Below are 20,978 nucleotides of genomic sequence, written 5' to 3' on the forward strand. Positions count from 1 at the left end.
CAACCATGCTCAGCTTATTCATGGTAAGATCCTGCTGCAACAGGAAGGAGTCAAAAAAGAGCAACAGACAGAAGTTTCTGGTCTACAGTTTGGTTTTCTGGGGCCTTTTGGTGTGTGCTTAAATTCTTTATTTTTGAAGTGCTAACTTTTGGCTATTTTAACCCATGATAGCTACAACCTCATTAAAGTTTTTGCTAAACTTTCGGATATTTGTTATTTCTTGACAGGAATAAACTTGACTCACTAGCTCTGGGGTGTGTGTGTGTGTGTGTGTGTGTTTTTTCAAAAAGTCATGGCTTAGGGCCGGGGATTAGCTCAGTGGTTCTGCCTCCTGCCTCACAAGCCTCACAAGCACAAGGACCTGAGTTTGGTCCCTGGTACCAAAAAAAAAAAAAAAAGGCATGGCTTTGGTCAATTACTAGCCATCTGGGAGCAAATTGACCTGCCTAGGTAGGGATGAAGAATCTATGAAACAGTAGACTCTTACTACTATTACCAGAATGAATACAATGGGATGCATATTAAGACAATACTAAGGGAGTAGGATGACAGTCATTCTTCCATTCCTCACGTTTTCCTGAAGAAGAGTGGGTGCCTTCCCTCCTAGAGAGAACACACTGGAGAAATGTGGGAGTCCACAACCTCATATCAAAGTGCCCAAAGCATGAGATTAGAAACAGAAATGAAGAAACCAGGTCATCTAAATTTTCTAAGTAGGAATAATGTCTCATATTCCACTCACTGAGAAATAATTAATACACATGAGTTTTCCGGAGGAATCACCCCCAAGAATAACAAACCACACACACGTGGGAGCACAATTGTTTATGGGCAATTTCTGCTCCATGAATATAGCAAACTGGCCTCCCATGGTCTCAAACATGCTGAGTTCAGGGCCTGGCTGTCTACCACACAACCATCAGCCACACTGTTTGGCTGGCAACAGCTGTGTCAAACAAAACTATACAACTGGCTTAAATCTGGGACTGACCTTATTTTTATTTACAATGACTTCTATAGTACAGCTGCAGTTTATTCTATCACTACTGACCCCTTGGAAAGCTTAACTAATTAGATTTGAATTAATCTAATTTTGAAGAGGCTGAAGAAGTCATATCCATTCCTGAGTCAGCCCAGCATATGGCCAAAATTTTAGGAATCTTGGCATTTACGTAAGACCTCCTGGCTGAGAATGAGCCAACTGTATTAACTTGTGAATGGAGGGATCTGGACTTTTTAACTCCTATGTTCTTTTCATTTGAAAGTGGATTCAGTTTGGGGGAAGTTTCATATTGCACAAATTTGAAACTTGTTTGTGATTGACCAGTCTTTGCATCCATTCCATGGACTCTGGTGTGCTATTTTGGATATGACTGGGCATCATTAGTAATAAAACATAGAATAGTATTGTGGTTAAGATTAAATTGCCCCCAGAAGTCTCCTTGTTCAGATAGGGCTTTTGGAAGTAACTGGATTGTGAGGGCTCTAATTTAATGCACTGATAACAACATAATGTAAAGGCATTATTGGGAGGCAATGGATACTTAGGAGGTGGTGCATAGTTGATAGTGGTTCATCAGGGTGTGACCTTGGGGACTCATCTGTCCTGAGTATCCTCACTGGCTCTCTCCTTTCTCTGCTTCCTAGCTGCTGTGAGGTGAGTAGCTTTCCTCGACACGCTCTTCTTCTATGCTATTTCTGCTTTGCCATAGGCCTAAAAGCAATGAAGCCAGATGACTCTGGACTGAAATCTCTGAAACTGTAAGCCAAAGTAAATCTTTTCTACCTTAAATTGTTTTTCTTAGGTATTTGGTCAGAATGATGAAATGCTAACACAAATAGGGAACTGATTTTCAGCTTCTGGTGCTCTACGGAGTCCTGTCTGACGCATTGCTAGAGTCCTTTGTGGGCAAAAAGGCAAACTACTCAACAGCAGTTCCAAAGTCTTACTATAGAAAGGTTTTAAGAACACACAGTCCTGTGGCATACAGACTTCCCTGCGAAGAGCCACCCTGGCTTACTTCTGAATTTCTTAAGTCCAAGGGGTTCTGATGTTTCCCAGCCTCCCTTCACAGGCATGTTGCATTAAACATTTTTCTATATCTGTATATCACCTGTACTAACAGTGATGTATTTCTTTATTCAGTGTGCACTTTTGGAATCTCTGGCTTAATCCTTTGCTCATGATAAACAATGTGTTAAAATGTGCTAGTTATATGATTCTATGAATACAGATTGTGAATGTGTGTGTGTGTGTGTACAATTTCTTAAAAATGTCTGTCAGCCTGCTTTCTAAAATCAACTTACTCAATGCCAGTCGGAAACACACTGTAATATAAGTACGAGAAGAAAAAGCTGGCAAACACTTCTAGGAATTCTTATTCTTCCACCCTTCAGGTTTCTATTCCAGTCTTGATGATAGAAAATGGCACTGGAGGAATATTCTGGGCCTAATTTTCCACCCTCTCTCACTCTCACTCCAGCACAAACAGCAAAGAAGGAATCTAAGACTTACAGGAGCTCCAGGACAGTGCTAATTCTGCCTGTGGCAGCTCAGCGGGCAAGTCTCACTTCCAGGTTGGAGCTGGCTGGAAGAAGGCAGAAATTGTCAGCAAACTCCATTTCTCCCTTAGTCTAAGCTTCACTCTCCCATCCAGCCTGGCTGGAGAAACCTAGTTTGGATAGTAATAGATAAATTAAATTTCAATCCTCCTTCTCCTTTTATTTCCCAAAATTGGTCAAAGCCCACAGAGTAAAAGGGTTAGGATTTCACGTTAAACACAAACTTGAACACATCATTTGATTACAAAAACAAGACAGATAAATGAGTGAAGAAAATACTGATGGAAGAAAATAAATATAGTAAAATATCCTGTTTAAATATTAATGGCAGTGTGTTATGAAAAAGTGTTTTCTATAAATAGTTAATCCATCTTAAAACAACAGAGATTCCACCTCACTCCAGAAAGAATGGCTATAATCACTACTTATATAATTGTGGAATTGTGAAAGTATTGAAATGCATTATTTTTTTTGTTAAATTCTTTTATTGGTACATTTTAGGTATGCAACACAATTACCTTTCTTGTTGGGAATTGTACCTTTACATAATGCACCTTGGTTCTTATTTTTTCCCCATTCCTAGCCCTCCCTTCATGCCCTCCACCCTTCCCTATTTTCAAAGACTTTATTTCCATTTTTGCCATTTCTCATCATTTTTCCTTTCCCTTCTTTCCTTTCCCCTCCCCCTCCCACTACCCCTACCCCTTTGGACCTTTTCTTCCTATTTTACATTATCGGTTATTCATTCTAATCATTGGTACATTTTAGGTATACAATATAATGACATTCATCATTGGAAATTTGCACCTTTACATAATCTCTCTGGGTTCTTATTTTTCAACCTTGCCCAGCCCTCCCTTCAACCCCTCCAGTCCTCCCTATTTACAAAGATTTTGTTCCTATTTTTCCATTTTCTCATATTAATCCCATTCCCTTCTATCCTTTCCCCTACCCCTCCCACTTCCTTCCCCTTTGCCCCTTTTCTTCCTATTTCACATTACCTATTATACATTTTAGTCCTTGTTTACACTTTCAGTTTCTCACACCAGAGAAACTATTCGGTATTTATATGTGTGTCCTATTTATTTCACTTAAGAGTATCACCTCAATGTGCATCCATTTAGCTATAAATGTCTCTAATTTCTCATTTTTGATGGCTGAGTAGTACTTCATTCTATAAAAAAAAAAATTTCATTATCCAGTCTCCAGTTGATGGGCATTTGGGCTGTTTCCAAGTTTTACCTATCACAAATTGTGCTGTTATGAACATAGGTGCACATTTATCACTGTGGTATGATTCTTTTAATTCTTTGGGGAAGAAACCCAGCAGGGGAATACCAGGGTTAAATGGGACTTCCAGTCCTAGTTCTTTGAGGTATCGCCATACTGATTTCCACAGTGGTTGCACCAGTCTACACTCCCACCAGCAGTGGAGCAGGGTTCCTCTTTCCCCACAGCCCCGCCGGCATTTGTTATTGGTTCATTTCATGATAGCAGCCATTCTTTCTGGAGTGAGGTGGAATCTCAGCATTGTTTTCATTTGCATCTCTTGAATGACCAATGATGTTGAACATTTTTTCATGTATTTATTTGCTATTTCTACTTCTTTGTCTGAGAAATGTCTGTTCACTTCAGATGCCCATTTTCGGATTGGGTCTTTAAATTTGGGAGGTCTGATCTTTTTAAGTTCTTTATAGATTCGGGATAGTAGACCTTTGTCTGAGGAAAAGCAGGTGAAGATTTTTTCCCACATTGTGGGTTGTCTCTTCACACTGCTGGTGGTTTCTCTTGCTGTGCAGAAGCTTAATAAGAAGAGATCCCACTTGTTGATTGTTTTGTGCTAGTTCATAGGCAACTGAGGTTTGTTCATAAAATCTTTTCTACACTGATGTCTTCAAGGTTTCTACCTAACCTCTGTTCCAACTGGTTCAGAGTTTCTATTTTAATACTTAGATCTTTAATCCATTTCAATTTTAGTTTAGTGTAAAGTAAGAATTTTTATTTTTTCCCAGTACTGGGGATCAAGCTTGGGTCCTTGCGCTTGCGCAGCAGGCGACGAAACCACTGAGCTAAATCCCCGGCGAAATGCATTATTTCAAACTGTGCTTACTTAGAAGAAATCCAAGTACAATGAAAAATATTGTCAAAAAAAAAAAAAGATGACTATTATCAAGAAATCAATAAATAATAAATGCTGGCAGGGCTGTGGGGGGAAAGAAACCCTAGATTGTAGATTGGTGCAACTACTGTGAAAAAGTGTGGAGATTCCTCAAAAAACAAACTAGTGGTTCCTTTTGACCCAGCTATTCCTCTTCTTAGTATCTTCCTAAAAGAATTAAAAGCATCATACCACAGTGATATATGCACACTTATGTTTACAGCAGCACAATTTGTAATAGGCAAATCTTGGAAACAGCCCAAATGCCCATCAATGGATAAATGGATAAAGATGTGGAACTTTTTTTTTTGGTACCGGGGATTGAACTCGGGTCCTTGCACTTTCAGGGCAGGCGGTGGAACCACTGAGCTAAGTCCCCACCCCTGGAACTTTTTTATACAGGGAGTACTACTCTGCTATAAAGGATAAACCTGAGAATTTCTAGATAAATGAGTGCATCTTGAGACCATACTTTTACATGAAATAAATTGGACACACATGTTTAAATACATTGTTTCTCTAGTGTGAGAAACCCAAAGTATAAAGGAGGACCAATATGTATAACAGATATTGTAAAATAGGAAGAAAATGTTTAAATGGGAAAAGGAACAAGGTAGGGGGCAGAGGGAAAGGAAGAGAAAAGAAAAAAAATAGAAGGAAAAAATGGAAACAAAGCTTTTATAAAGGAGGGAAAAAAGGGTTGAGGGGAAGGGATTAGGTAAAAAAGAATTAAGATACATCATGTACAGGTATAAATTCCCTATGATGAATGTGACTGTTAATGCATATCTAAGGTGTACCAATAAAATTAATTTTCAAACATGTCAGTCCTCAAAAAATAAGTCACCCTGTTTTAATTTCACACTAAAAATAAAAAATAAAGAAAAAGTGAATGCACCTTGATACTCAAATATTGAGATTACAAATTCTCATTTCTCTAAAACCACACCTTCGGGTCCAAGTCTCTCACCTCCCCAAAATCCCAACCTCCAGGTACCAGGTATAAAGTGGCTTAATGGTGTCTGGCATACAGATGAGCAATATCTACAAATATCCTTTCCCAGATCTGCAAGATATAGACTGTACAGTCTATTTTTCCAGAACTATACTATTGCCATTGTAAACATAACAATCCAAAAGCTTTTAGATATACAATATTTTAGACAATCTTTAAAACCACTAGTTTCTTTTTAATTTTTTTTTTTTAAGACAAGGTCTATGTATATAGTCCAATCTGGCCTTGAAGTATGTGGCCTTGAACTCTCAATGATCCTCCTGCCCTGCCTCCCTAGAGCTGGGATCACAAGTGTGCACCACCATGCCTGGCTGGCCACTAGTTTCTTGACTTGGTCCCTGAGACTGCCATTTCAGAAAGTCATTCATATCCATGTCCACACACCCACTGGACATGTCCATATCTAGACAGTTTTTAAAGATGTTTGAGATGCATGGAAATAAAGTATGAATTATCCAGATTATACTTACAGCTTTCTCAGCAAAGATAATATCCCAAGGCAATAATGATGTTGATCTAAGTTCCTTTGAGCAAACAAGGTTGCACAGCGAGACAGTACAGATAAACATACATAAAAATGGGCGTTGTACAAATAAATGAAACTGTTTCTCTGGCATAAAAACAAATCAGATGTAGGACAAAAATAGGTGACATGGTAACATAAACTGAGTTCTGTAATTAGAGGGTCAACATTGACACATTTCTCTCTAGGCCTTTTCTAGCAGTCTTGTTGCTAGAGCTACAATGTTTTTGCCAGAGTGGAACAGAATTGTCAACTCTAATGGAGATTAAGTAGTTCACCCAACTAGATTTTTTAAAAGAAGCATTAGTGAATACTGCTGGCTTTCAAAGCCGTAATTATGAAGAATGGAAAGATTTCTAAAGATGGTAGAAAACACAAATAATAAAATTTGAAATTTAGCAGTTTCCATTCCACATTCTAATATTTTATTATAATCAACATAAAGACATCTTAAAATGAAATTTCATACATTTAATGAGTAATAAATTATTTTTAAGTTAAACTGAAACTTATTCTCCAAAGATCCTGAATAAGTTTACTTAATGAACAATTCTTCTGATCAGCTGGAAAACTATATTTCATGACTTCAAAAACTTTACATTAATTTATTCTTCAGTCACTATAGATAGGGTACAGGATAAAGTCCTCTTTGTTTGGTTCTTCTCATTCAGTGGTCAGTCACCCAACAATGATTTATCTGAGGAAAATTTAAATACAATTTACCCACTAAGCCATGCTCAAGTTTTGCAAAGCTCATTTTCCATGCCTGGTGACACTATTATTCTACTTCAGCACTAACACAAGAGAAATAAAATGAGACATATAAAGTACTTAGCATGTAAGAAAGGGGTGTTTTTTCCTCTGTGTACTTATATTTTTGTATAAAATCCAATGTTAAACCCCAATAATAAAAGCTAAATATTAGTCATTAGAGTAAAAAAGAATTTCACCTTTATTTGAACATTATAGCTCTAGTGACATCTGGTGGAAAATACAGGAGTTATAAAGTGGCATTAGATAGCTATTCTGATCTTTTATGTAGAATAAATTTTAACATTAATTTTACATACTAAGCACTAAACAAAAATGGAAGGTGAAGAAAAGAATGCCTAGAAGGACATTTTACTTCATTAATAATTTTTTTAGTCTGTTTCAAAATACATAGGTTAATGAACACAGGAAACTAGTCCATTCCAATAATAAAAAAATATTTATTCAACATGTATGCTTAGGTGAAAAATAAGCAAAAGAATTTATGGATCCTTTATACTGTTTTAAGTCTCTTTTTATTCATTACATGCCAATGAGCCTTCCTTCTCAAGCTTTTAGATCATAATTAACTATATGGTGTCCTACATACTACCTAGAAGTAGCCAGCTGTACTGCAGATAAAATGGAGATACTGTGCGACAATGATGACACTTTGTGAGCCTGAAAAGGTACAAACTAAAATGCTATGAGCTAGGTAGGGATGGGCTTGAATATTTGTGACCAGAAGAGCATGCTGTGATCTAATAATACTGTACGTGGTTTGAAAACTAAAATTCTTGGGCCTAATCCAAGCCACCTGGTTTTTGTTGCTGAAACAGAGCCATTCTCATTCATTGACATGATGTCTGTAGTTGCTTTCAGTGCTCAGTTATGGACATATTATCTCTGGTTCCTTTCAAGCTACAATGACTGACTTAAGTAAATGTAGGAGAAGATTCAATATGCCTGAACTATGTGCCATCTGACCATTTACAGCTTCCACTCCTTAGTCCATAAGATTTCTCTCATCAAACATTCAGATGCCCCTTATCCCTTATCACCACAGAATACTGTTAAGCTTCCATATCTGCAATTGTGCATCCTTAGATTGAACCAATTTTAGAGTGTATTTTAATAATTGGTACCTGTACTGAACAGGTAAACTTGTCTTGTCATTTTTCCCTAAACAATACAGTATGAAAACTACATAGGATTTTTTTTTTATATTAGACATAAGTAATCTAGAGATTTAAAGTGGATGAAAGGACATGTGTGTTATATGCAAATACTACAACATTTTATAGAAGGGACTCCAGCAGCCCCAGATTCTGGTATCCAATCCCCTGAGGCTACTTAGAGAATCAGAGACTATTTGGGCTCATGGATGTTTTGATGTGGCCATAGACTAGACCAGTGGAAAATTGTATAAATATAGTGTAAGTTTTCAAGCTAAACCTCCATTTTTGGCTAGCTACTGCCCCTTCAAAGAATAAAATGAGAACAGGACCACTGTAGTTGATTGGGACTTGGATGAGAAAAAGAAGAGGGGGTATAGTGTTGATGTTCTATGGTTTTTTGTTATGCAGCCAAAGCCAACAAATACAAAAGGTTAAAACTTCTGCCTAAAATAGAGACTGCCAAAAAAAAAATGTATACACACTTCAGAAAAACTTGTATAAATATTTTAATATTTTCATCTACGAGGGATCTTAAAGTATACTGTATATTGCAGAAATCCATTACACTGCCAGCCCTTAGAGATGAAACTGAAAATGCCTGTGCAGCAATCTCAATGGACACTTTGACCAAGACTACCCAAGCAGCAGTTCACTGTGCTAATAAATTTCTGGAAGCTAATGGCCACTGCTTTGAGCACTTCTTGTAACTGTAGAGGCCAAAGGTAAATTGTATTAATTTCATTTATACAAGTTATTCTTTTCCTAAACTGTGTGTACACCTTTGGCAAACTCTATACTCCCATGGAGGTTTAACTTCTCTAACTGAAGATATTGGAAAGATCCTGAAAGGGTGTGGTTTAGTCCCTTCTAGGCTATTTCAAACTTTGATCGGATCAACTAGAACATTTCCTTTCTCTACCTAAGATAAGCAAAACTGAGTCACAATCAGGCCTGACCTAGAGATCCACTAGACTGTCTCAGAATCTTACCTTTCCTATGTTTAACATGGTATGAGAGCCTGTCAGTTTTTTGGGTGCTGGTTTAAATGTCTTCTTCCTAAGCTGAGCCTCGAAGAGGGAGGGACAAGGGCAACTGGGGTCACAGACTAAAGCTTTCCCAATCTAGCTTTGCACATGAAGTTCACAACTGGACTCCTTACTCAACTGCAAAATGTGTATCCCTTAAGGAGTAAGAGAAATAATGGCTCCTCAGAAACTTCCCAAGAGTTAATATATTAACCAATAGTTAACATGTAAATGACAGTGGGGAGGTGATCAAACTACATGCTCAACTTTTAAAAACATAATTTCACAGAATTTAGTCTTACATCTCAAATTGTTAGAATGCAAACTTTTTTAGTGTCATTTTCTTGAAATCATCAAGCAAAACATCAGCAATCCATTTGCTTCAGAAAGATACTCAGGGTCTACAAATTTGTCACTGAGAACCCTGCAAGCTGTCCTTATTCTTCGGTATTCAACCTTTCCTTTGATTCTCTATGCCACTAATATTCTACCATGGGGAGATCTGTCCATGGCCAGTTTTTGTTTCCAACAAGCAAGAGTGGTACATGACTACAATCCTGGTATTTGGGAGGATTGCTGCAAGTTCAAGGCCAGCTTGGGCTACAGAGTAAATTCAAGGTCAGCTTGAACTCTATATAGCAAAACCCTGTTTCAAAACAAAACAAAAAAAAAACCCAGGCTGGGGATTTAGCTCAGTGGTTCCGGCACCTGCCTCAAAAGGTCCTGAGTTCGATCTCCAGTACCAACCCCCCTCCCCCCACAAAATATCTTTTCTTAAATACAAACTGGAAAAAACCTCCTGAAGTTTCAGAAAGGCCAAGACCTTATTTGTTTCATCTTGGCACTTTGCATATAGTATCCTGCGCATTAATAGATGCTAAATATGTAATGTTGCATAAGTGGATACAGACTATGTACATGTACCTAGCAATGAAGGTTATATGACAAATATAAAGACCTTAGGAGAGTTTTTAATAGGAGTGTTTTAAATTATTACAAAATAAGTAAGATTTAGAATAGGAAAAAGTTTTTAGAAGTTTGTCTTAAAATGACTTTGGAAGAATGAGAATTGAGTAGAAAGAATATACTGCTAAAGAGTAGCTCAGTTGTTCCACCACCTGCCTTGCAAGCCCAAGGTCCCGAGTCCGATCCCCGGTACCAAAAAACAAAAACAAAGAGTATTAAAGAAGACAAAGAAAATAAGTCTCGTGCTTAACTACATAAGGAAAACGAGGCTGACAGTGAATCTAAGTGTACAGAAAAATACAACCCAACATTTGCTAAAATGAACAGCAAACTATTACAATGATGCTGATTGTACATCTACTTTATGAGATGAAGAAAGTTTAATCAGAACTTACCCAGTAGACTCAAAGTACCTCATAACTTGCAACTTTGTATAACTGTAGGCTCTAAAACTTAGTAGGCATAAGAAATCATTTGCTATACTGAATCCATTCTACCATTTACCTGTTAATAGCATACAAATATCAAAATATTTTAAGACAAATTTAAAACAACAGATTTAACTTTATTTCATCATTGTCATTTAAAGCTTGATTTTGTTAAAAAGCATTTTCAAACATTCAGAAATTCTGTATTATAGGAATTAAACAATACAAACATTGCTTTATGGGTTCAAGTTATATAAATTAAAATCAAATAATTACAATTTTTTTCAATATTGGAACTATACAAAAAAATGACAAAAAGACCCAATAAAGCAACATTTCATTACTTTCAGGATCTACAAAAAGGTTCTGAATTTTCACTTTCCTTGCTGTTTTATATTCACGTATCTCTCTATCCAGCTTAATCATTTAACCAAAATGAGTAGCTTTATAGCAAAGTAGCTTTTTAGAAAAAGATTCTCCATCTACAATCACCACCTTCAAAGGAATTCCCATTACAATATTGATGAAATCTGCTGGTTCCTGATGAACAATGTGCAGTATCCTCATTATGTTAGCCTAATGGTAAGTCAAACAGGCACTTAAAAAAATGGAACAATTATGCACAGTTCATTAAAGTATAATGTTGGTTTTTCCCATCTAAAAATTAACCAATGAAATAAAACATCAACTGTAGTTGACTTGGTTTCAGGAAAACCACATTTGAGAATTTTTTTCCATTACATTACTTCCCTCATCTCATCCTCAGTCATTGACAGGAATTTTGTAGGCCACCATGCTATTTACTTTGTGGATTGTGGTAGTAAATGAACGAAGACGGACTTCCTCAGAATTGGTAATGAACTGTGGTCCCGACTCTTCCCATTTTTCAGGTACAACCAAATCTTTGTCTGTATAAATCAGGAGGTCAAATGAACCTAAATTGGGGAAAAGATCATTAAAATACTCAAAAGTAAAACTACCCTCTCAATCTCTCTCATGGCAACACATTTTGAACCACTCATTATTAGAAAAGATACTTTAGCTTGGTTTCTAATCACTTAATTTGTTTTCCTCAATGGAAATCTTAGTTCAAAAAATATTATACTCTTCTATCTTAGCTTACAAAATGTTTTGTTAAAGAGAAAAACTATTAAAAATACAATAAGTGTATTATCACATGAGAAAATATGAATATAAGCCACTAAAAAGCTGACATCTTAGTCCTGTCACTGCTGTATTCCAGTGACCAGAATAGCAGCTGGCACATAGTAGGCATCTAGAAAATATTTGATGAATGGAGTAATTCAATAAAAAAGCAAGATACAATAATATCTATCATTGCAGGACACAAAATAAAAGTAGTGAAAGGAATTACAGTATATCAAAATGTTTAATAATGGCTGTTATGGAATACCTTTTCTTTTCAGTATTTCCAAGTTTTCTAGACTATGTATTATTTTGCTTTATAATGCTTTCTCCCCATCTATATTACATGGCACTAACAATTAAGAAAAAAATTAATAAGGGGATAATTCTTAAAGCAGTACCTTAGTCTTTTTCTCAGTAAATTTAAGTCATAGAGAAGTTACTACAACTTACAAGAAACTTCTAATAATGGAAGAAATGTCACTGTAGCTGTGATCTGTCTGATCACAGAACGAATTTCATCCTGGATAGCTTTCTGAGACTTTTCTCTGGGAGCACTATCAAAAAAAAAAAAAAATCAGTTAATTCATTTTAGGTTTAATAAGTTATTTTGCTTCCAAATTGAAATAAGTCATGCATTTAAAGGGATTAAAAAAAGAATAAAAGTATCCTAAGGACTGCTACCTTCATAGGCATTACACATCTTTTACCATTTTATTTATCCCTCTAATAATCTTTTAGGGCTGATTTTAGTAACAGGTCATTTAATGTGAGAGTACTAAAAAATTTGCCAACTACTTCAATTTAAGAAAACTTCAGTATCTCTTACAAATAAGTAGTATCTGAAATATTTAATTGGTACAGTGAGCCCTCGAGTTACATTTGGCCTGGCATATGAACAACTTAGGTTATGACCAGGATTTTAGTTTTAACTTATGACCAAAGTCTTCAGTTATGACCTGAAGGCTATCTGCTTGTGCTTCCAGATGGTCTCAGATACAGATTTAACCCTTAAAGAGTTCTCAAAGGAACATTACAACATCCTTTCTTGTGTGGGGTTAATTGACAAATCAGGGCCAATCTCTCTCTAAGGACACTGAGATCCACATGTACACAGGAGACTTTGAAGGCTGTATAGGGGAGCCTGAGTCTTCATTGACCAACCTGAGTTACAATTAGCCCTTGTGAACGAACTGAGTTTGTAAGTCAAGGGTCCACTGTATCATCATTTTCAGTAATACCTAAATATCAAATTTCCTGTTGGCTCAAATAAAACATTAACTTACATATCATATTATTTTTATAAGCTAAAATTTTCCTAAAATACATCAAAAGCTTTTGAAGCAAAGTACATTTCATTAAAAGAAATGCTCCTAAGTTTACAGAAAAGCATGCCTAGGACAATCCTAAACATAACATTAATATGGGCGCTTCCCAACTAAGGAGTGTTAGAACCTTCAGAAGTTTATAAAATGTCTTAGGGGCCGGGGATTTAGCTCACTGGTTCCACCACCTGCCTTGAAAGTGCAAGGACCCTAGTTCGATCCCTGGTACCAAAAAAAAAAAGTCTTAGGTAGTGCATGGCATTCACTGAAGTACAGCAGAGCTACAACTTAAACTGGAACATAATCCAGGATCATCCCTTGTAGTTAAAAGTACCTTTGAACGACTGATTAAATGGCCCACCTAGTGTATCTAAAAGATTATTTTTCCATATATCACCATAAATCCTCAGGTTCAAATTTCACTGATTCAAACCACAGGCAATTATATTAAAAGTATCCTAACCATACAAAGTAATGACATACTAACATAAGCACAGGAATTTTTCATAGGAGACTGAAAAAGAAAACTCACCTTAGAAACAAACTATATATGAAACTAGTTCAATATAATTAGAACTCACAGAGAAATAAAGCTAATTCTGAAAAAAAAATCAAAGTGGAACATTTTAAACCATACTTACCTGTCATCTTTTGCAGTCTTGTCACACTCAATATCAAACTGCCATCTTTCAAGGACTTCACCACTTTCAACATTTGAGATGACTACTACAAGTTTCTGAACAGAACACTTGTACAGCCAATCTGTAACACATAACAGTGCAATTTTATGGTCCACAGCATTACAAAGCCAATCTCTTCTCAGGTCCTACTTCCTGTCCTCAGCAAATTCCTATCACTGCTATTGTGGATCTCCTCTCACATGTAAGGCAACTCCTCTATCAATAATCAAGCTTGTTTTTAAATTCTTAGTATCGGCAGTGATGTAATACCAGGTGCTGAAGACAGTCATGAACACAGGATACTTTCACCTTAAAAACATAGTAGATAGGCACTAATCTTACCATCACACTAACAAATTGAAATTATAATTGCTTTGGAGGGACAGGTAGTAAAATGAGAGAAAAATGTGATTCCAGGAGGTGAGGGAAGGACTGCATGCATTTAGCTTTAAGGATTTATGGCATCAAATAGACAAAAATAGAAAAAGGAGTCTTTCAATAATCAAAAAGGATGAGAATGTGACCAGAGGACTGAACATAGGCCAGTACAAATGCAATGAATAAAGAGAATTAGCTAGGTAATTTCGTCAAAATGGGGGCCATCTGACCCAAAGCTTGGGGGATCAAATTAAAGAAATTTTACTTTAAGAACCTGGGAAGATATTACTGTGTTTGAAGCAGGGCATGAGGTAATTAGTTATATTTCAAAACCAACATTTTGGCTATAATGCACAAAGCGGACTAGAGTATAAAAAGGGAATCTAGGGGTGCTAGTTAATTAGTAATTCAAGCAAGAGATGAAGTACATAGGAGGATTAACTGGTAGAGATGAAGCAGAAGACATTACATGGTTAAAATATATTAAAAGTTCCTAGATTAGTTCTGGAGTAAGGAAAAAGAATGACTTAGGGGTGACTTTCAAGTTTCTGACTAACATTTTTCATTGGACGATTACACTATTTATTGAAAGAGTATCAACTTTGGAGATGATCCTAAATTTTGCTTTTACTACGCTGAGCACATAAAGATAAAGCTGCTGGATACACAGGTCTGGAATAAGAAGAGATTTGGGTTAGATACAAGTTTGTGAGCCAACTACGTAAAAGCTGCTAGTGAAGATATGCACATATCAAATACAACACACATAGACTGTAAAGAGAGAAGAGGGCTTTAGAATAGGCCCTAAATTGGAATTGGGATAGAACATTCAGGAGATACTCTTTTTGTAAAAAAATAAAAACATTCTTAGCATATGGACAGAACAAAGCGTACATACTACATTGTCTGTGGGGCCTATCAATTTGACACATTATCAACAACTTTTTATTACCCTGAAAATAAGATTGGGTCGCAATCTAAAAGAGATTTATGGTGGACAATAATGTGATTTTTTATTGTAATTTTAACAGAGATAAAACCAATGAGAATAATTAAAATCAAAAGTTAATAAAAAACAAAAACAAAAACAGAAAAAAACAAGATAAAGTCCTTAAAAGACTAGTGGAAATAGGATTCAAACACAATGAATAATTTTACTCTAAGGGAGAGTAACTCTTCTAGTTTAAGTAAAATAAAAAGAAGATCTAGATACACAGGAAGTGAAAAATCCCTGGAGACAACACAAACTAGCACATTGGGCAAGTCTTCCTTTTCCACCAAATTACGAGGCACAAGAGCCATGGTTGCCTAGAGGTTCCAGGCCAAATGATCTGGGTGTAGCCCTATGATCACCGATTCTGGATGCAACTATGGGAAAGTGGGCCCGTTCCTGCCAATGTGTTTGTCTGTCTGCACTGGTGAATGGAAGTCTATCTCTATACCCTCAGAGGGCTCATCTTGCTATTCTGACAGCAATGATCTAAACAGCTGAACTTTTCTTGATCTTAATCTTAGGATGACTTTAGACTCCAGTTACAGAAAATTAATAAAACTTTCTCAAACAGATAATGGAATACCATCATAAATATGTAAAAGTCCAACCTGTTTCTTCTGGACACATTAACTGCAAAAGCCATTTCTAAGGGAGTTACTGGAGACTGTTTTGCTAAGCCATATAAGATTCCTAACATAAATATTCAGCCCACTTAAAATGTAGTGGGGATGGGTAGGATTTCTTTCAGTTTGTACATTATATGCTTCCTCCCAATTGAGAAACACTGTATTTGAGATGGTGGTGCTTTCTTATATTTGTATGTAAAGAGCTAAAAAATGCCCAGATGTTAAAAAAATGTGGATGCTAGAAAAATCTGTGAAACTCAAATTATTAATAGTTAAGTACCTTTTAGTTGTTCCACCACGTTATTGAGGTATTTTATGAGCTCAGGATCAGTAGTTACAAGCAAGGTGAGTCCATATTTCTGCACTCGAGTAAAGGTTTCAGATGGATATATACCACGCTGATATAAAATGCTGTTGATGCCAAATGCTGAAAGCAAAAGAAATGAAAAAACTGTATATGCCTAAAGAAGGGTTTGCATGTCTTCATGAAAGCCGAGTAGGTACAAAGTGGCATCAAGAGGTCTTAAAATCTTCCTTTCAGGAAATCTCTGCATTTAATGCTGCAGAAAAAGAAAACTGTCAAACTGCATTAACCCGCCACTGCTAAATTGCACCTCTCTGTAATCCAAGCCCAAATTCAGATTATGACGTCAGGGATGTCCAACCAGCCAGTTGTATCCCTATTAGCAATGGTTTGTTTCCTCTGATACTCCAGTCCCTCCCTCCATTTTTCCTCCTTTTCTCCCGAAGGTTCGGCTAAAAGGTCCTGCAGGCCGGGTGCAGCAAGGCTCCTCCACACTCCTGGTGAGGGCAGAGTCTCGGTCAAAATGCACCCTAGCGCCCGCCCCATTCACTACGCGTGCTGAGACTCCGAGGGGAAGGGGTACAAGGAGACAGAGGCTGGGGAAGGGGAAGTCTGTAACTTCAACGCTCATGAAGAAAAGGCCACACGCCGAGGCCTGCCTCCCTCCCCCTCGAGCAAGGCGGCGGAGGAGCCGCTTCCGTCTCCCACAGTTGCTCCGATGGGCTCCCCGAGCCCGAGGCCGGGGACCAGGGCCGCTCGAGCTCCTTATCTCTGGCCTGCGGGAGGAGGACTTACAGAAGAACTCGGCCACGATTTCGGCGCTCCCGCGCAAGGTGATGCCTTGCTCCCGGGCGAGCTGCAGCGCCATGGCTGGCCCGCAGACTTAGCCGCGGGGTTTCACTCAGCAAACAGCGACGGCTCCAGCTCGCACAGCACTTCCCCGCCTAACGTTCGAAAATAACGACGCAGCGCGCGGCCGTCAGCCCCTTGCGCCTGCGCGCCCGACTGCTAAGGCCCGCCCCCCACAGCCCTCCCGCCTCCTTTCTTCTGGGCCTTGCCTGAGCGGCCGATCGGCGCAGGCGCAGTAGATGGGCGTGAGTATCCTCTTTCCGGTTGTCCGCCGCTCTTGGTGGAAAGTGGATGGCTGGAACAGAATTTGTGAGATTTTTGGACTAATGTTAACTGTCTGTCAGCTGAGACCGATGTAGTTGAGATGCAGTGCCCATGTACCTCTGTGGTGTCTAATGGATGGTGAAAACTTCCGCCGGATACTTTGGAAGTTCTTAGAAAAACTCCCTGCGTAGCAACCAAACCGCAGCCCCGGAGGGCCTGATTTCTGTGTGGCAAGCTGGTTTTCTGAAAAATGAGATTCAAGAGGCAGTCCGCGTTTCTGTCCCTTGTCCCCCCGAAGCAGGGCAAAGCGGGGTGGTGGGGGCTCCACCCAGGTCCACCCTACGCAACCCCAGGCGGCTGGCTAGGAATAGACCAGAAAGCCCAGCAACGCTGAAGAAATTCTTAGTGAATTTTGAGTCACAGATTAAATGAGTTCATGTTAGGATGAAAAGTATTGAAATGGTGCACAATTAATATTTATGTTAATTGTGAAAAAAATTAACCAGCATGGACGATAACTTGAAAAATGAACTGAGAAACTAACGTCTACCAGGCATACTGTTAATTACATGAGAAATGCCTGAATGTAATAGTTTTTTATTGCTGCATAATAAATAACCATAAATTAATGGCTTAAAAGCAGGACCTGTTAAGTGCTGGAAGAAAGAAGTCTGCGGAGAAGGGCATAGGTGCGTGCTCTGCTTAGTGTCACACACACAAATCAGAAAGCCTGGGATCACATCTGAGATTTGTTGTCCTCTAAGATCTCTGGTTGCTAGATTGAGGTCCCTGTTGTCTTGCTAGCTGTTAGAAGGCCAGTCTTAATGTTTGCTAAGTAGGCTTTTTTACAGTTCCAATTTCTCTATGGAGAGACCTCAGTCCCTTTTGACTCATCTAATTAGATAAGGATCATGTCAGATAATCTCCCTTTTCATGAAATTGATAAACCCTTACATTCCTAGATTCTGCCCTCACCGGGGAAAGGTTTCTATAGTATGTGGTCACTAGGAGCCAGGAATTTGAGGGATCATCTTAAAATTCGGCCTTGTACAGTATTGTGTATCACATTTTAATGAGTTTGAAGAGTAAAACATGGATGTAATGGGATACCTTGACCCACTAAAATATTTCTTACAGCCTTAAGTCTGTGTGTGTACATATCACAGTTTTTAATATGGAGAATAATGATGTTAGGGAAATTAAGGAGTAAGGAAATTGGATGTCCATCTCCTTTCACTGGGAGTTGGGCTAGGACCAAAATTCTGGTATTAGTCTGATAGATATGGTAGTCACCTTTCTCCATGTAAAAATTATCTCCAGAATTTTATGCTTAAACCCAGAACTTCAGGAAAGGATTTCCTCAGTTTCATGTTAATATAGTTTATAAATTATCTGCAAATACAAATAATTACTACTATAACCTGGAGATTCTAGAAATTAAAGAACTAGCAAAGTAGAAATTTTCTCTCCGTAGAGGAAGTATTTATGGTAATAGCTGTATAACATAAGAAGATATAAAAATAAAGTTTGAAAGGTATGTTTTGTGCCCTTTGAGTTTAGAATCTAGTTCTAAATGTCTACTTTTTAAAGAAAAGAAAAAATTGGAGGGTCATGTATTTACCCTTAGCTGTCTTCTGCTTGCCTTGGTGGCTCTTGTTTTGATTACAGTCATGTGCTGCATAATAATATTTTGGTCAGTGAGGGGTTATATTTATGATGGTGTTCCCATATGTCCAATTATGATGAGGTTGAAAAAATTCCTGTCATCTAATATTTTTACTATACTTTTTCCATGTTTAGATGTGTTTGGGTACACCAATACCTGCTGTTGTGTAATAAGCAGTACAAGTTTGTACCCTAGTAGCCAGGTGCTGTATTATATAGTATACCCTAAATGTGAAGTAGATTTGTATAAGCACATTTCAAGATACTCACACAGTGATAAAATTGCATAACAACTTATTATGACACTGTCCCTGTCACTAACTGATGCACGACTGTATTTTCCTAATCTGCTCCTTTTAGCAACTTGGCATTTCATAATCTCTTCCATCTCAGTGCTTTCCATAATGTGTTTGCTCTGGCTAGAAATTTCGTTTTTATCTGCTCAGATTTCTAGTCATTAACGCCTATGTGTTAAAGAAATTTTGCTTGAACCCTCAGACTATGTAAGAATTTGAACTAAAGTACATATTGTCAGGGTATTTCATAATGCTACTCCAGAGGATTTCTTTGATTGTTAATAATTATGTAATGATTTATATCATATTTGAAAGAAATTGAGCTGAAATAGGAGCACCTGAGGCAGGGCTTTATTGGGGAAAGAGCTGCTGGGCTGTCTAACAATGGGGAGAGAGTGAGAAACTAGGTGAGGTTTATAAAGGGTTGTATGGCTGGAGAGCATCATGGGGGTTGAGGATTGGTTGTATTGCTGGGGCAGGTGACAGAGTTTAAACTTCTTGGCAGATGAGTAGCGGGCTGGGGTGACAAGTTCAGTTATACTTTCCCAGAGAGGAAATGATCCAAGTACAAGAAGCGGGCTCCATTTTGAGTAACAGACCGCCCTGCGACCATTTTGTTTAACAATATTTACCCTGGTTTCTTGTGTCAAAGATCGTATCAAGTTACAGTATAACTAAAAACTTATGTCACATAGAAAGTATAGCCCTCTACCTTGGAGACTTCAGACCAAGTGGTAAGGCTGGTAAGGAGCTTGCCACACAGAGTTATAGCACTATTGATACAACACAAAGAGAGCATATTTTGACCTTTTTCATGATGGACTGTTATGGGTTGTTTTTATTTGTTTGCTTTTTATGGCAAATAGAACTGTTAAGGTGATTTATCTATATTGGCTTAATCATACTTACAAGGATAAGAGTATAAAGCTTAAGTTTGATTATGATTAGAAATAGCATTTCAGGAAATCAGATGACTTAATATTTGGTTATATGGATATGGACAGTTTGCCTTGGAGTTTATCTAAGCCATGACCTCCACTTAATTTCTTTAACACTTATATTATCTAGGATAGTATTTAATGGATTCTCAATAAATATTTGTTGAATAAATGAGCATTTGAATATTTTCTTAGAAAAAATTCATGGAAGAATCTAAACATTTTTCTAATTGGAGAGCAGCTTAGGTGAATGAGGCTTCTTTTGGGGAGTTTTGAATATATGAGTTGACTGAACTGGAGGTACCAGAAATTTCTAAGTTTGTAGGATTGACAAATTAAAGGAGGATTATTTGAATTATTACTTCAGTAAAATCAAAGACATGAACACTGCCTTTACAGAATGTTTCTTAAAATCTTTTTATCACTTGAGCTTTTTAACATTCTTCACAATTTCATGAAATCTTTATGTGTATTGTTTAGGGAGAGGCTATTTTGACTAGGACAAGTGTCAAGAAATTACATCCATGTGCATAACCAAGAAAACTCATATTAATTAAAGAGATATCTGTGTAGGAAATATCATAAACAGGCCTATATTTCATTTAAAAAAAAGAAATACTCATAAAATTTTCTAAAGGTAGAAACAAATGGAATCTTTGACTGAAAGCAACTTCATTAATGACTTAATCTTATAGATGAGGAAACTGAGGTCCCAAGTATTTACATAGTCTAAGATTCAATATCTGGTTAGTGGAAGATTTAGTAGAAAGTCTATAGTTAGTGAATTAGTGTCCGCTTAAATTATATCTATATGAAAACATGCTGAGCAGTGTTCCTAATTTTGTAAACTTTTTTAGTGAACTGTTTTTAGGCTAAGAACTTTTATTTAGTAACCTATAATATAACTT

General features: G+C 37.3%; 1 protein-coding gene across 1 annotated transcript; it reads right to left on the minus strand.

Moving 5' to 3' along the window:
* Nucleotides 1-2,707: 2,707 nt before the first annotated feature.
* Nucleotides 2,708-17,049, minus strand: LOC147823388 (mitotic spindle assembly checkpoint protein MAD2A). Its single transcript, XM_087193242.1, has 5 exons — nt 16,854-17,049; nt 16,035-16,181; nt 13,718-13,838; nt 12,205-12,308; nt 2,708-11,540 (listed from the first exon to the last, which is right to left on the minus strand). The coding sequence occupies exons 1-5, from the start codon at nt 16,924-16,926 to the stop codon at nt 11,368-11,370; spliced, it is 618 nt and encodes a 205-aa protein (XP_087049368.1). The 5' UTR covers nt 16,927-17,049; the 3' UTR covers nt 2,708-11,367.
* Nucleotides 17,050-20,978: the final 3,929 nt, after the last annotated feature.

The sequence above is a fragment of the Heterocephalus glaber genome, unplaced genomic scaffold, assembly GCF_053883595.1.
Source record: "Heterocephalus glaber isolate CG9 unplaced genomic scaffold, H.glaber_assembly_v1.0 deba00001586, whole genome shotgun sequence".
Lineage (NCBI taxonomy): Eukaryota > Metazoa > Chordata > Mammalia > Rodentia > Bathyergidae > Heterocephalus > Heterocephalus glaber.